The 12,500-nt window shown below is 41.0% G+C and overlaps 1 protein-coding gene across 1 annotated transcript in view; it reads right to left on the bottom strand.

Moving 5' to 3' along the window:
- col5a3b (collagen, type V, alpha 3b) overlaps nt 1-12,500 on the bottom strand; it is a 77,897-nt gene that overhangs the window by 17,581 nt on the left and 47,816 nt on the right. The window contains exons 27-44 of the mRNA XM_076287523.1: nt 12,334-12,378; nt 11,732-11,785; nt 11,233-11,340; nt 10,613-10,666; nt 10,117-10,170; nt 9,889-9,933; nt 9,642-9,695; nt 9,444-9,488; nt 9,206-9,259; nt 8,216-8,269; nt 7,044-7,097; nt 6,777-6,884; nt 6,466-6,555; nt 6,068-6,121; nt 5,525-5,632; nt 4,853-4,960; nt 4,453-4,506; nt 234-287 (exon numbers count right to left, since the gene is read on the bottom strand). Of these exons, the coding sequence (XP_076143638.1) occupies nt 234-287; nt 4,453-4,506; nt 4,853-4,960; nt 5,525-5,632; nt 6,068-6,121; nt 6,466-6,555; nt 6,777-6,884; nt 7,044-7,097; nt 8,216-8,269; nt 9,206-9,259; nt 9,444-9,488; nt 9,642-9,695; nt 9,889-9,933; nt 10,117-10,170; nt 10,613-10,666; nt 11,233-11,340; nt 11,732-11,785; nt 12,334-12,378 (1,197 nt within the window). The remainder of the gene's footprint in view (nt 1-233; nt 288-4,452; nt 4,507-4,852; nt 4,961-5,524; nt 5,633-6,067; nt 6,122-6,465; nt 6,556-6,776; nt 6,885-7,043; nt 7,098-8,215; nt 8,270-9,205; nt 9,260-9,443; nt 9,489-9,641; nt 9,696-9,888; nt 9,934-10,116; nt 10,171-10,612; nt 10,667-11,232; nt 11,341-11,731; nt 11,786-12,333; nt 12,379-12,500) is intronic.

Below are 12,500 nucleotides of genomic sequence, written 5' to 3'. Positions count from 1 at the left end.
TGAGGATCAATAAAGTATCTATCAATCTATCTATCTATCTAGAACTTACATCCATATTTAGGATATTTAGCAGACAACATACATCCAATTGAAGCATCAGTTTTACTGTTTACTGTTGAATGTTTACAGTAATAATAATAACATACATGCAGTTTACAATAACATTAACCATATAATAAAGTTTACAAAGTATAGCTCCATCAAATGGAACATCCTTTCACAGATGAACTTACCGGTAGTCCTGGCTGTCCGACAGGACCCTGAATGCCAGGAGCTCCCGGAGGTCCCTGTGACATGAGACAGATCAGTGTGAGAGATCAAACTCTTACGAGACGCCCACTCCCTCCCTGCCTCACAGGAAATCTTTGTGTCCTTCACCGGTTACAGATTGGGCCATCACAGGACATACTATAACTGCTGAAAACATTGGCGGTTCGTCTGTTCAGCGTGACGTGACGTGAAGTAACATCATGCAAACATCTGAACAGGTGAAAATAAACAGCAGTGAAGCTGCCAGATGCATGTACAGTAGTCTTTATAATTTTTTTATATAGTGAAGCGCTACAAACAAATGTCAAACATTGACTTTGATGCAGGGTTCCTATGCAGTATGGAAAACCTGGAAAAGTATGGAATTTTATTTTAGTAATTTCCAGGTCTGGATAAGTATGGAAAAAAGAAACAAGGGTATGGAGAAATATTTGTGTTTCCAGACTATTGCATCTACTGTACTAATCACTTCACTCAGGTCATAATGAACCATTCCTACTGTTGTGTAGCTTAAAGGAGAATTCCGGTGTGATATTGACCTAAAGTGTGTTGAAACATGATGCCGAGTGTGAACGTATGTCTCATAGCCCATCTCGGCTTGTCCCCTGCACTCCAAAATCTGGCGCTAGTTAGCCGATGCTACCAACAGCTTTTTCAATAGTGGTGCTTCGGCATCGGGCTAGCCATGCAAATAAATCACTGTTTTACACTGTTTACGAGGCTCAATTTATCTCCACACTTCATTGGTAGACTACCGAAGGCCCTGACATTTAAAACTAGACATTGAGAACTTTGAAAAAGCACTGGTAGTTTACTATGATAAGGGATCAGATTCCAAAAATAATTCTGTGGAAATGCATGGATTCCAGTTGCTGCTACTGGAAGAAACTGGAATCCATGCATTTCCACTGAATTATTTTTGGAATCTGATCCCTTATCATACCTGTTCATTCTTACTCGTCGCTCGACTTATCGTGACTAAATTCAAGATGGCTGCAAACGCTAAACTTTGTGAAGATACTGTCTGTATAAATCGTCTTGTAAGTAAACTACCAGTGCTTTTTCAAAGTTCTCAATGTCTCGTTTTAAATGTCAGGGCCTACGGTAGTCTACCAATGAAGTGTGGAGATACATTGAGCCTCGTAAATGGTGTAAAACAGTGATTTATTTGCATGGCTAGCCCGATGCCGAAGCACCACCATTGAAAAAGCTGTTGGTAGCATCAGCTAACTAGCGCCAGATTTTGGAGTGCAGGGGACAAGCCGAGAAGGGCTATGAGACATACGTTCACACTCGGTATCATGTTTCAACACACTTTAGGTCAATATCACACCGGAATTCTCCTTTAACTGTCAGTCCACATCATCAAGATACAATTGAATGGGGGTCCTCAGAAAAAAATCTCTCCCACAAGGGGACCCTGGTACCAAATCGAGAACCCCTGTTCTATGCACGTGCCCTATACGTTTGTGCACTGGTATGTTTGCGTAGCTCTGCTATTTTTGGCTAAAACACTGGTAGACTATTTTGATTTTGTAAAAGTTACCAAGACATGGATACTGCATTATCTGATAAACTGTTATTGCAAACAAATAATACTGTTTTCTGAGGCCTCTGCCAGCAGTGAACTTGTCTCCAACATATGTAGGCTATGCTGTATCTACAGAGAACTAAAAATGTGAGTGCACCTTCCAACACAGCACTTCCCCAATGAAAAGTATCCAACAATGGGCAAGTGTTTTCTGAGGGCTAACAAGTTAATAATAAACATTATTATACAGCTCCTCACAATGCTAGTAGAACACTCCATTGACAATGTCTAGAATATGGTCAGAAAAATCTACCGAGAAGTTTGAAAATTTGAGTATGGAAAAAGTATGGAATTTTGAAATGGAAAATGTGTAGGAACCCTGTTGATGGGTCAATGTCCTCAACCTGTTGCCTCTGGTCACCTTGGAACGTTCTCACACCATTACTTCTACGTTATTTAATGACAAAACTGATCTGTCTAGCTATTCCAGAAGGTCACGTTCAAACACACACACACACACATATATATGACACCTAACCTCTTTTGAAGGTATTACATTTGTTTCAATAAGAGCAGTATTTATGGTTATGAATGTGACATTACATGTCTTTGAATGTTGAAATAAAGATGTTTAAACAACATTTTCACAATGGTAATACAATTGTGCAACATCAATGCTTCTTATTCCCATACTAATCAGTGAAAAAGGCTCCGTCAGCTTCTAGCATTCTGTCTCCCTGCAATTCATCAAATGTGTTGAATGTCACTGAAATCTCAATGCAATTGATTGTAATCCCCAGTACATCAAGGAGAAATTTCTGTGCTATGTCATTAGTGCGGTATATGTCTGTGTCATATGTATGTGCTATGTCATTAGTGCGGTATATGTCTGTGCTGTGTCATTAGTGTGATATATGTCTGTGTTATGTCAGTGTGGTATATGTCTGTGCTATGTCATTAGTGTGGTATATGTATGTGCTATGTCATTAGTGTGGTATATGTCTGTGCTGTGTCATTAGTATGATATACTGTATGTCTGTGTCATTAGTGTGGTGTATGTCTGTGTCATATGTATGTGCTGTGTCATTAGTGTGGTATATGTCTGCTATGTCATTAGTGTGGTATATGTCTGTGTTATGTCATTAGTGTGGTATATGTCTGTGTCATTAGTGTGGTATATGTCTGTGTTATTGTATTAGTGTGGTATATGTATGTGCTATGTCATTAGTGTGGTACATGTATATGTCTGTGTCATAGTGTCTGTGTCATTAGTGCGGTATATGTTTGTTATGTCATTAGTGCGGTATGACTGTGCTGTGTCATTAGAGTGGTATATGACTGTGCTGTGTCATTAGTATGATATACTGTATGTCTGTGTCATTAGTGTGGTGTATGTCTGTGTCATATGTATGTGCTGTGTCATTAGTGTGGTATATGTCTGCTATGTCATTAGTGTGGTATATGTCTGTGTTATGTCATTAGTGTGGTATATGTCTGTGTCATTAGTGTGGTATATGTCTGTGTTATTTTATTAGTGTGGTATATGTATGTGCTATGTCATTAGTGTGGTACATGTATATGTCTGTGTCATAGTGTCTGTGTCATTAGTGCGGTATATGTTTGTTATGTCATTAGTGCGGTATGACTGTGCTGTGTCATTAGAGTGGTATATGACTGTGCTGTGTCATTAGTATGATATACTGTATGTCTGTGTCATTAGTGTGGTGTATGTCTGTGTCATATGTATGTGCTGTGTCATTAGTGTGGTATATGTCTGCTATGTCATTAGTGTGGTATATGTCTGTGTTATGTCATTAGTGTGGTATATGTCTGTGTCATTAGTGTGGTATATGTCTGTGTTATTTTATTAGTGTGGTATATGTATGTGCTATGTCATTAGTGTGGTACATGTATATGTCTGTGTCATAGTGTCTGTGTCATTAGTGCGGTATATGTTTGTTATGTCATTAGTGCGGTATGACTGTGCTGTGTCATTTGAGTGGTATATGACTGTGCTGTGTCATTAGTATGGCATATGTCTGTGTCATTAGTGTCGTATATGTCTGTGTCATTAGTGTGGTATATGTCTGTGCTATGTCATTAGTGTGGTATATGTATGTGCCATTAGTGTCTGTGTCATTAGTGCGGTATATGTTTGTTATGTCATTAGTGCGGTATATGTCTGTGTCATATGTATGTGCTATGTCATTAGTGTGGTATATGTCTGTGCTGTGTCATTAGTGGGATATACTGTATGTCTGTGTCATTAGTGTGGTATATGTCTGTGTTATGTCAGTGTGGTATATGTCTGTGCTATGTCATTAGTGAGGTATATGTATGTGCTATGTCATAAGTGTGGTATATGTCTGTGTCATTAGTGTGGTATGTGTCTGTGTCATGTCATTAGTGTGGTATATGTCTGCTATGTCATTAGTGGGGTATATGTCTGTGCTATGTCATAAGTGTGGTATACTGTATGTCTGTACTATGCCATTAGTGTGGTATATGTCTGTGTCATTAGTGTGGTATATGTCTGTCTGTATCATGTCATTAGTGTGGTATATGTCTGCCATGTCATTAGTGTGCTATATGTTGGTGTTATGTCATTAGTGTGGTATATGTCTGTGTCATTAGTGTGGGTGGATACTGACCCCTTCTCCTTTGTCCCCTTTGCTTCCCTTTTGGCCTGGTCCTCCAACCTCTCCCTGAGGAGAGACAACACAACACAAGGGTTAACACACACACACACAGACACACACACACACACACACATGCAAACACACACACACACACACACACACACAGACACACACACACACACACTTTATTTCTCTCTCTCTCTATCTCTCTCTCACAAACACACACAGACTTGCTCAGACACACACAGACACACACACACACACACACACACACACACACACACACACACACACACACACACACACATATATACACACACACACACACACACACACACACACACACACACACACTCACACACACACACACACACACACACACACACACACTCACACACTCACACACACACACCTTATCTCCGTCCTCTCCGGGTGGTCCCGCAGGTCCAGACACTCCAGGGGGCCCCGCGGGTCCCTGATCTCCGTCCTGCCCTGCCGGTCCGATCAGACCTTTCTCTCCCTGTGACACACACACACACACACACACACACACACACAGGAAATATACCTCAGTACAGAGACCTACACATTGAGGAGAGTAACGTTTCGAAGTTTGTGGAATTGAGCCCCTAGCCATTATGCTACCACCGCCCCAACTGCATGCTAGCCCAGCCGTTATCCATTATGCTACCACCGCCCCAACTGCATGCTAGCCCAGCCCTTAGCCATTATGCTACCACCGCCCGATTTTTTAAAGGGACACAATGGGAAAATTGATATCTATGCACACTGGTATCAATATTGAATGCCATTTAGTGCTGTGATGGTACCCAGGTAGTCAAAACCGACTAAAAGGCTCATGATCCTACCTGATCGATTAACAATGTTACATCATGCAGTATGAAGAGTTCCAGTCATGCTTTTGCAATGTCAAAGCCTTCATTCTCCGTATTACAGTATAAGTCAGCGTGATGAATGAATGAATGAAGCTGCTATTTCATGGTAAAATAACTGCATTGTGTTGCTGTAAGTCTAAATTCTGATTCTGGGTAAAATAACGGCATTGTGTTGCTGTAAGTCTCACCGGCTCTCCCTTCTCTCCTGCTGGTCCGGGTCCACCAATGGGGCCCGTGCGTCCAGGCTGGCCAATCGCACCCACTCTACCCGGGGGGCCCCGCTCACCAGTGGGGCCCTAAGATGATGATGGTGATGATGATGATGATGATGATGATGATGGTGATGATGATGATGATGGTGATGATGATGATGATGATGATGGTGATGATGATGATGATGATGGTGATGATGGTGATGATGATGATGGACAGATAATTATTTTCATGCCAATATGATGATATTTCCACACATGCACTATTATTTTGGGAAAAGTGACACCTTTTTTGTTGTTGATGCTTGATTCTTTTTTTTTTATTTTGAATGAGTTTTTCTAAATCCAGATATTTGTGTGATTGACTTGTGGTGCACATGAAAAAGCAGGCCACAGAAAACAAACATGAAAACTAATCCAATGTCACTGCCATTGGACACCTTTTGGATCTTTTATAGTTGTTGACAGGGCAATGGTACAGAATACGAAATGGAGACCGTTTCCAGGTAAGGCACTCACCACTGGTCCAGCGGCTCCGATGGGTCCTTCACCTCCTTTCAGTCCAGCAGGGCCCTGGACAACACAGAGACCACACAAGCTTGGCACAATTTAACTGACTGTAGAATTCAGTCTTTCTTGTTGGTATCAAATTGCTAGCATTCGGTTGCCTCTTCAATGCAATAGATTGCCTTGCAAGTGCATGACCATTCTATACAGTCAATCACAAACTTGACACCATGTCATGACATTCTATACAGCCAATCACAAACTTGACACAATTTCATGGGGGCTGTGCATTCATTAACTCATCATAGTTAGTGTAGTGTTGCTGGAAAGTTCTAGCATCCATTTAATTAATGTGTCTTTGCAATTGATTTAATTCATGTAACTGTCTATAGTGAGAGATGGCACGTTACCATGGCGCCGGTGGCACCTCTGCTGCCTCTGAAGCCTCGTAGCCCTGCAGGACCAGCCTTTCCCGGAGTACCTGGAAGACCTGGGTCACCCTGAGGGGGCAACATAAGATGTTGGGCAGGGGGGGTTAGTTGTAATTTGAAACTGTCTATGTTTGTTACATGGAGGATGTATAACATGGAACAGGAAACGGTGCATAATAATTATTTCAGTAATTGTAATGTGAAACAGACTATAATAATTATTACAGTAATCCTAATGTTAAACAGACCATAATAATCATCACAGTAATTGTAACGTGAATCCGACCCACCTTGGCTCCTTCTTTGCCAGCTGCTCCAGGGAGACCCTGCTCTCCAGGTGGGCCTGGTGACCCCGGATGACCCCGGTCTCCCATTGGCCCGGTTTCTCCTGAGTTACCCTGGAAACAAAAAAACCCAACATAAACACACTATTACAACATACAATGTTCAGGCAAGCAGCTGAGCTGAGGCAATAAACATAGGAAGTAATTCCCAATGTATATTAGTGTCTGTATCTGTCTGTAGTTTTACCACAGACATCAGACACATGAACTGACCTGTGGTCCGACAACACCAGATGGTCCAGGTGGACCTGTCTTTCCTTGGAAACCCTAAAGTCACACAGCACAGGGGATTACCTGACATCTAACAAACATCTGTAATCAGGTGACAATTACATGTAGCTTGTAAAGTACATTGAAATTGTATAATTTGCTAAATACATTTTACATCAAAATACATCCCTACCCAAATAATATGTTATCATTAATGTAAATAAACATCTGTCCCAGTGTAGTACAAGTCTGTACTGAATTATCTGATTTTGTATTACAGTTTTTTTCTGATTGCTTAAGCACATTTTTTGTAACTATGGCTTTTTTTGCAAAACTCTACACACAAATGGCAAAACCTCTCACCCAATCAGCAAAACATTGTAGTTCTCTTGCAAAAGCTAACACACCTTGCTTAACTCTTCACACCTTCGTAAAAATGGTGTTTTCGTATCTAACAGTAAACACAAGCCATCACAATAGTAAGCACACAATGTGCCAACAACACACTGATGGTATGAATAAAAAACACATCATACAGGGATCCAAACTTCAAGTATTAGTGTTTATTTACACACATCAAAACAAACACAAGTGTGTTTTTCCAAATCAAAACACAAAATAGCATTTCACTGAGACAAAACAAATCAGTCTACATCGGGTCGTCTCTCTCAAAATTTTGTCTACATCACATGCAATGTCCTAGTCCAAGGCACCGGGAAAAATATATTCTGGAATGACGTATCCAGGCCTGACATGACAATATCCCCACATGTAGACTGTTTTTTTGTCTGTAAAAGGGCTATTTATTTCTCTTCTCACTCTTCCTGCTCACTCCATTGTACCCATTGTACATTACCTGTGACTTATTTATAGTGCTTAGGCTGATTGCAAAGTGAACTAATTATCTAAAACAGTTTTCACATGAGAAAGTGTGCCAGAGAGTTGGCAAAATAGTGTAAATAATAGCCATTGTGCCTACAGTTGTGCAAAGTGTGTGTTACAAAATTGCAAACTGAGTGCAAAGCAGTGTTTGTGCTTTTAGTTTTGCGAACTCAGTGAGTGGTTTTGCCATTTGTGTGTAGAGTTTTGTAAAAAAAGCCATAGTTAGAAAAAATGTGTTTAAGCATTCAGAAAAAAACTGTAATTCCAGTGACCAGTGATCAGGGAAAACTCACCGGCTCCCCCCTCTGGCCTGGATGACCTGGCAAACCGTCTTTCCCGTTGGGACCCTGAGCAGAAAAACAGGAAGTCAGGAAGAGAAACAGGATGTCTTAGAGTGCATCACTCCCAATTACAACAGGTGAGTGACAGAAGAATCACACATGAGCGTAATGGCTTTACATTAAAAGATCGTAGCCAAAGGTGTTTTGAACAGCAATTACTTTGCTCTGTTCTGTTACTTGCACACCTATGAAGTAGCTTCAGTTTTTGGCCATATCATACTTGCATTTTAATTCGCCAAATTCGTTGTGAAGTTTACATGAACTGTCACGCAGCATGCACCAGAGCTATAAAATAGCGATCTTACCGATGTTCAAATCATAGTAGCATATGACGGAGGTGGCTTTTAGCTCTGTTACATGGCAGTCGGCTAAGAAAAACAGTGATTTTACTAAGCAAAGGTTCAACAGAATCCTGGGATATGCCCGCTTGACAAGAGAGATGGAACTAACAACTGGCCTTTGACCATAGCCACCATACATTTAGAACTAGTAACGATTATAAAATGGAAATTACGACAGCAAATGAATACGACGCCAGGGGCAACAGTGGTATAAGTGGGATAATGGACTCCATGGCGTTTGGTTATCAGAAAAGTAATGCACCCCATTATGCTGCTCATTGGGGCTGCATTACCACCTCAGACGTGCATTTTTACTTTATCAAGGAACACAATGTCATCCACTATCCCTTACGTAGGTCATATGTTGCAAGTACACGAGTAGTGAGCCAACATTTAATTATAATTAAAGGGCTTAATTATAATGCTATCTGTATAATCCATTCAGGTTTTGACTGCCATGCCAAGGAATTAGTAACTGCAGTTACTGTACACTGAATACATAATGCTTATGTTTAGCTCTGGCTGTATGTGTGTGTGTGTGTGAGTGTGTGTGTGTGTGTGTGTGTGTGTGTGTGTGTGGGTGTGAATGCATAACGCTTACGTTGGGTCCCTTTGGCCCTGGCTCCCCATTTCTTCCTTGAGGTCCTTGAGGTCCCTAAAATATAGAATATATAAAGGAGACGAACACTAACAAGATGAACACTAACATTTATATCAAAAACAAATTAGGTATCATTCAAAACAATCTAAACTAGGTCCAACTAGTCAACTACTTAATATACAAAACAAAATAGTAAAGAAGATACATTTATCCCATTTAATTATAAATAATATCTCACCCTTTCCCCAGTCGGTCCAGGCGGGCCATCATGCCCTGATGATCCCTATGTCGCATCCAGAATGATATGGTTAGTAACATCATTTGTATTTAAGCCCAAAGTTATTACACTGTAATAAACACTTTATAAACAGTGTTGTTGCATTGTAATAGACACTTTACAAACAATGTGCGTTTATAGAAAGCAGTGACCTCTGACCTTTGCACCTGACTTTCCTGTGGGACCTCTAGCACCTCTGGCTCCACGCGCACCCTTTAAAAAATAAATATAAATATAAAAACAAACAAACACACACACACACACACACACATACGCAAACAAACACACACAGACATGCTACTACAATCTGCTAGCTGGAATGGAAATATATGGAATATGAATATGAATGTGAATATATGGTCTCCAGTTAGATTGATTGACATCATGGACGAGGAGTAACACTCACATTTGCACCTCTCTGGCCGGCAATCCCTGGTGGCCCTTGTGGACCCTAGAATGTGTGTGGAAAAAAACGGTTACCATGACAGCCGTCTCCAACATAGTAGTAGGAACTGTAAACATTCCACAGAACTGGTCGGAACCAGAGCCGTATAGCTTTATAAGGCATAAGTACTCTCTGGCTACTTTATTTTCACATTTATTTATTTTGCATTATTTATATTTTAAAACATACCTTTTTGCCCTTCTCACCGGCTATACCGATGGCTCCAGGGAAACCATCAGCTCCCTGAGGGATGACAAAACAGATTGGCTCATGACACAAATAACACAAAATAATGCCTCTTGCATACAACCAAAATGGTGTGTGTGTGTGTGTGTGTGTGTGTGTATGTGTGTGTGTGTGTGTGTGTGTGTGTGTGTGTGTGTGTGTGTGTGTGTGTGTGTGTGTGTGTGTGTGTGTGCAAGAAAGAGACAATGCATGTGAGTGAGTCTTTGTTTGTGTCTGCTATAGAAAGACAGAGTCAGTGTGTGTGTGTGTGTGTGTGTGTGTGTGTGTGTGTAAGAGAGAGAGAGAGAAAAAAAAGGGAGAGAGAGAGAGAAAGTATGGGGCCTCATGACAATGCTGACAATGCAGCAGCAGCAGCAGCACTGAACGGGAGATGAGATGACAGTAGTGTCTGTTGACATGTGCATGCGTAGTCCAGCTGGTCTAATTCACTCAGGCTCACCTTAGGTCCTTGTCTTCCTGGGTAGCCAGGCAGTCCTGGAACTCCAAGTTTCCCCTACGGAGATGAGGAGATGGGAAGAGACAAGGGACACACAGTACATCTCAGGTTAAGAAAGTTTCAAAGTAAAAAGTAAACCCATTTCTTTTTCCAATATGAAGCCACTTCATACGGGTTGTAGCTGGGTAGAGTAGAGAAATCTCTCAAGCAGAAAATAGTTTAAAAGAGACATAAAAAGAGCAGTTAATACCTGTGCACATTTACACATATTTTTTCTATAATACTTTTGAGTTTTTAATATTTAACCTTACTGTAATTTCAGTAAAAAGACGACATACTGTATGTGTAACATCTTTACTGATTTTCATAGAAAGAGAGTTTTGTAACATTTATTTGAGTAATTATCTGACACAGTATCTATAGTGATCAGTCTCAGTATCTAGGCACTCAGTAAACATCAATATTAGTGGTGGTTGAGGTGGCCCCCTACGCCTTGCATTGTATGCCTATAAATCTATATAAATGGAATGTGCTGTTGTTGTTGTTGTAGATTACGAAGGTATATGTATAGAGAAGCTGGAGGAGAGCATTATGGGATGGGGAGGGGGGTCTGAGTGGAGTACCTTCTCTCCGGCCATGCCACCAGATCCTGCCTCTCCCAGGGGACCAGACTGACCCTTGGGGCCCTCCAAACCATCCTCACCACGGGGCCCTGAGGCTCCAGAATCCCCCTGGAGAGAGAGAGAAGAGAGAGGGGGGGCAGAGAGAGAGAGAGAGAGAGAGAGAGAGAGGAGAGAGAGAGGGGGACAGAGAGAGAGCGATAGAAACAGAGAGACATAGATGAAAAATAGAATGAACTGCATAATAGGAAACGTAATAATCATAATAATAATCTGATGCAAGCTTCAGAGAGGGCAATCCGATCAGACATTCATATCCTTCAGACATGGATAACATGAGAATAAACAAGCCAGTGGAGACGTGCCTCGTAATGATGAGAGTGGTGGAAAACACACACACACACACACACACACACACACACACACACACTACATACAGAGAGAGAGAGAGAGAGAGAGAGAGAGAGAGAGAGAGAGAGAGAGAGAGAAAGAGAGATCTTACATTGTCTCCTTTTGTTCCCATCTCCCCCTTAGCTCCAGGGAAGCCATCTTCACCCTGCAGAGACACCAGGCCATCGGACCATCACACAGTGAGACACTCAGAACAGTCGCAAACATTTAAACATAAAACTGGATTATTTAGAACAGTCACTAACACTGAAACACAAAGATGGATTATTCAGAACAGTCACTAACATTTAAACACAAAACTGGATTATTTAGTACAGTCACTAACATTTAAACACAAAACTGGATTATTTAGAACAGTCACTAATATTTAAACACAAAACTGGATCATTTAGAACAGTCACTAACACTGAAACAGTGGCTGGGTTTTGACAATCAACAGCCAATCAAGTTACACTATTCCCTTGAAATCTCCAGAAGCAATGTGTTGATTGGCTGGATTTGACAAAAAAAGCATTAAACTAGAATTGTGGAGTATATCTTTAAGTTTAAATACCTGGCTCGTTAAATCAGCTCAGAGAAGGCAGGTCTCAACTATCTGCACCCCTACTGGTCAAACCCATGAACTGCAATGTGCTACATAGCACTCTAATGACTATTTTTATTTACTGTCTGTTAGGAATAGTCATCACTCACCTTTTCTCCTTTGCTTCCCTTCAGGCCTCTGAGACCATCCGCTCCCTACACACACACACACACATACACACACACACACACACACACACACACACACACACACACAGATATACAGACCTGAGTATACACATTTACATGCAGATAAAACAATGTGCTTTCATGTCATG

The sequence above is a fragment of the Alosa pseudoharengus genome, unplaced genomic scaffold (genome assembly GCF_046254945.1).
Source record: "Alosa pseudoharengus isolate Yale_2024_CS ecotype anadromous, Long Island Sound unplaced genomic scaffold, YU_APseudo_1.1 YU_APseudo_1.1_scf_1, whole genome shotgun sequence".
Lineage (NCBI taxonomy): Eukaryota > Metazoa > Chordata > Actinopteri > Clupeiformes > Clupeidae > Alosa > Alosa pseudoharengus.
Note: the sequence above shows the minus strand (reverse complement) of the source record. Positions and strands in the feature narration are given on the sequence as shown.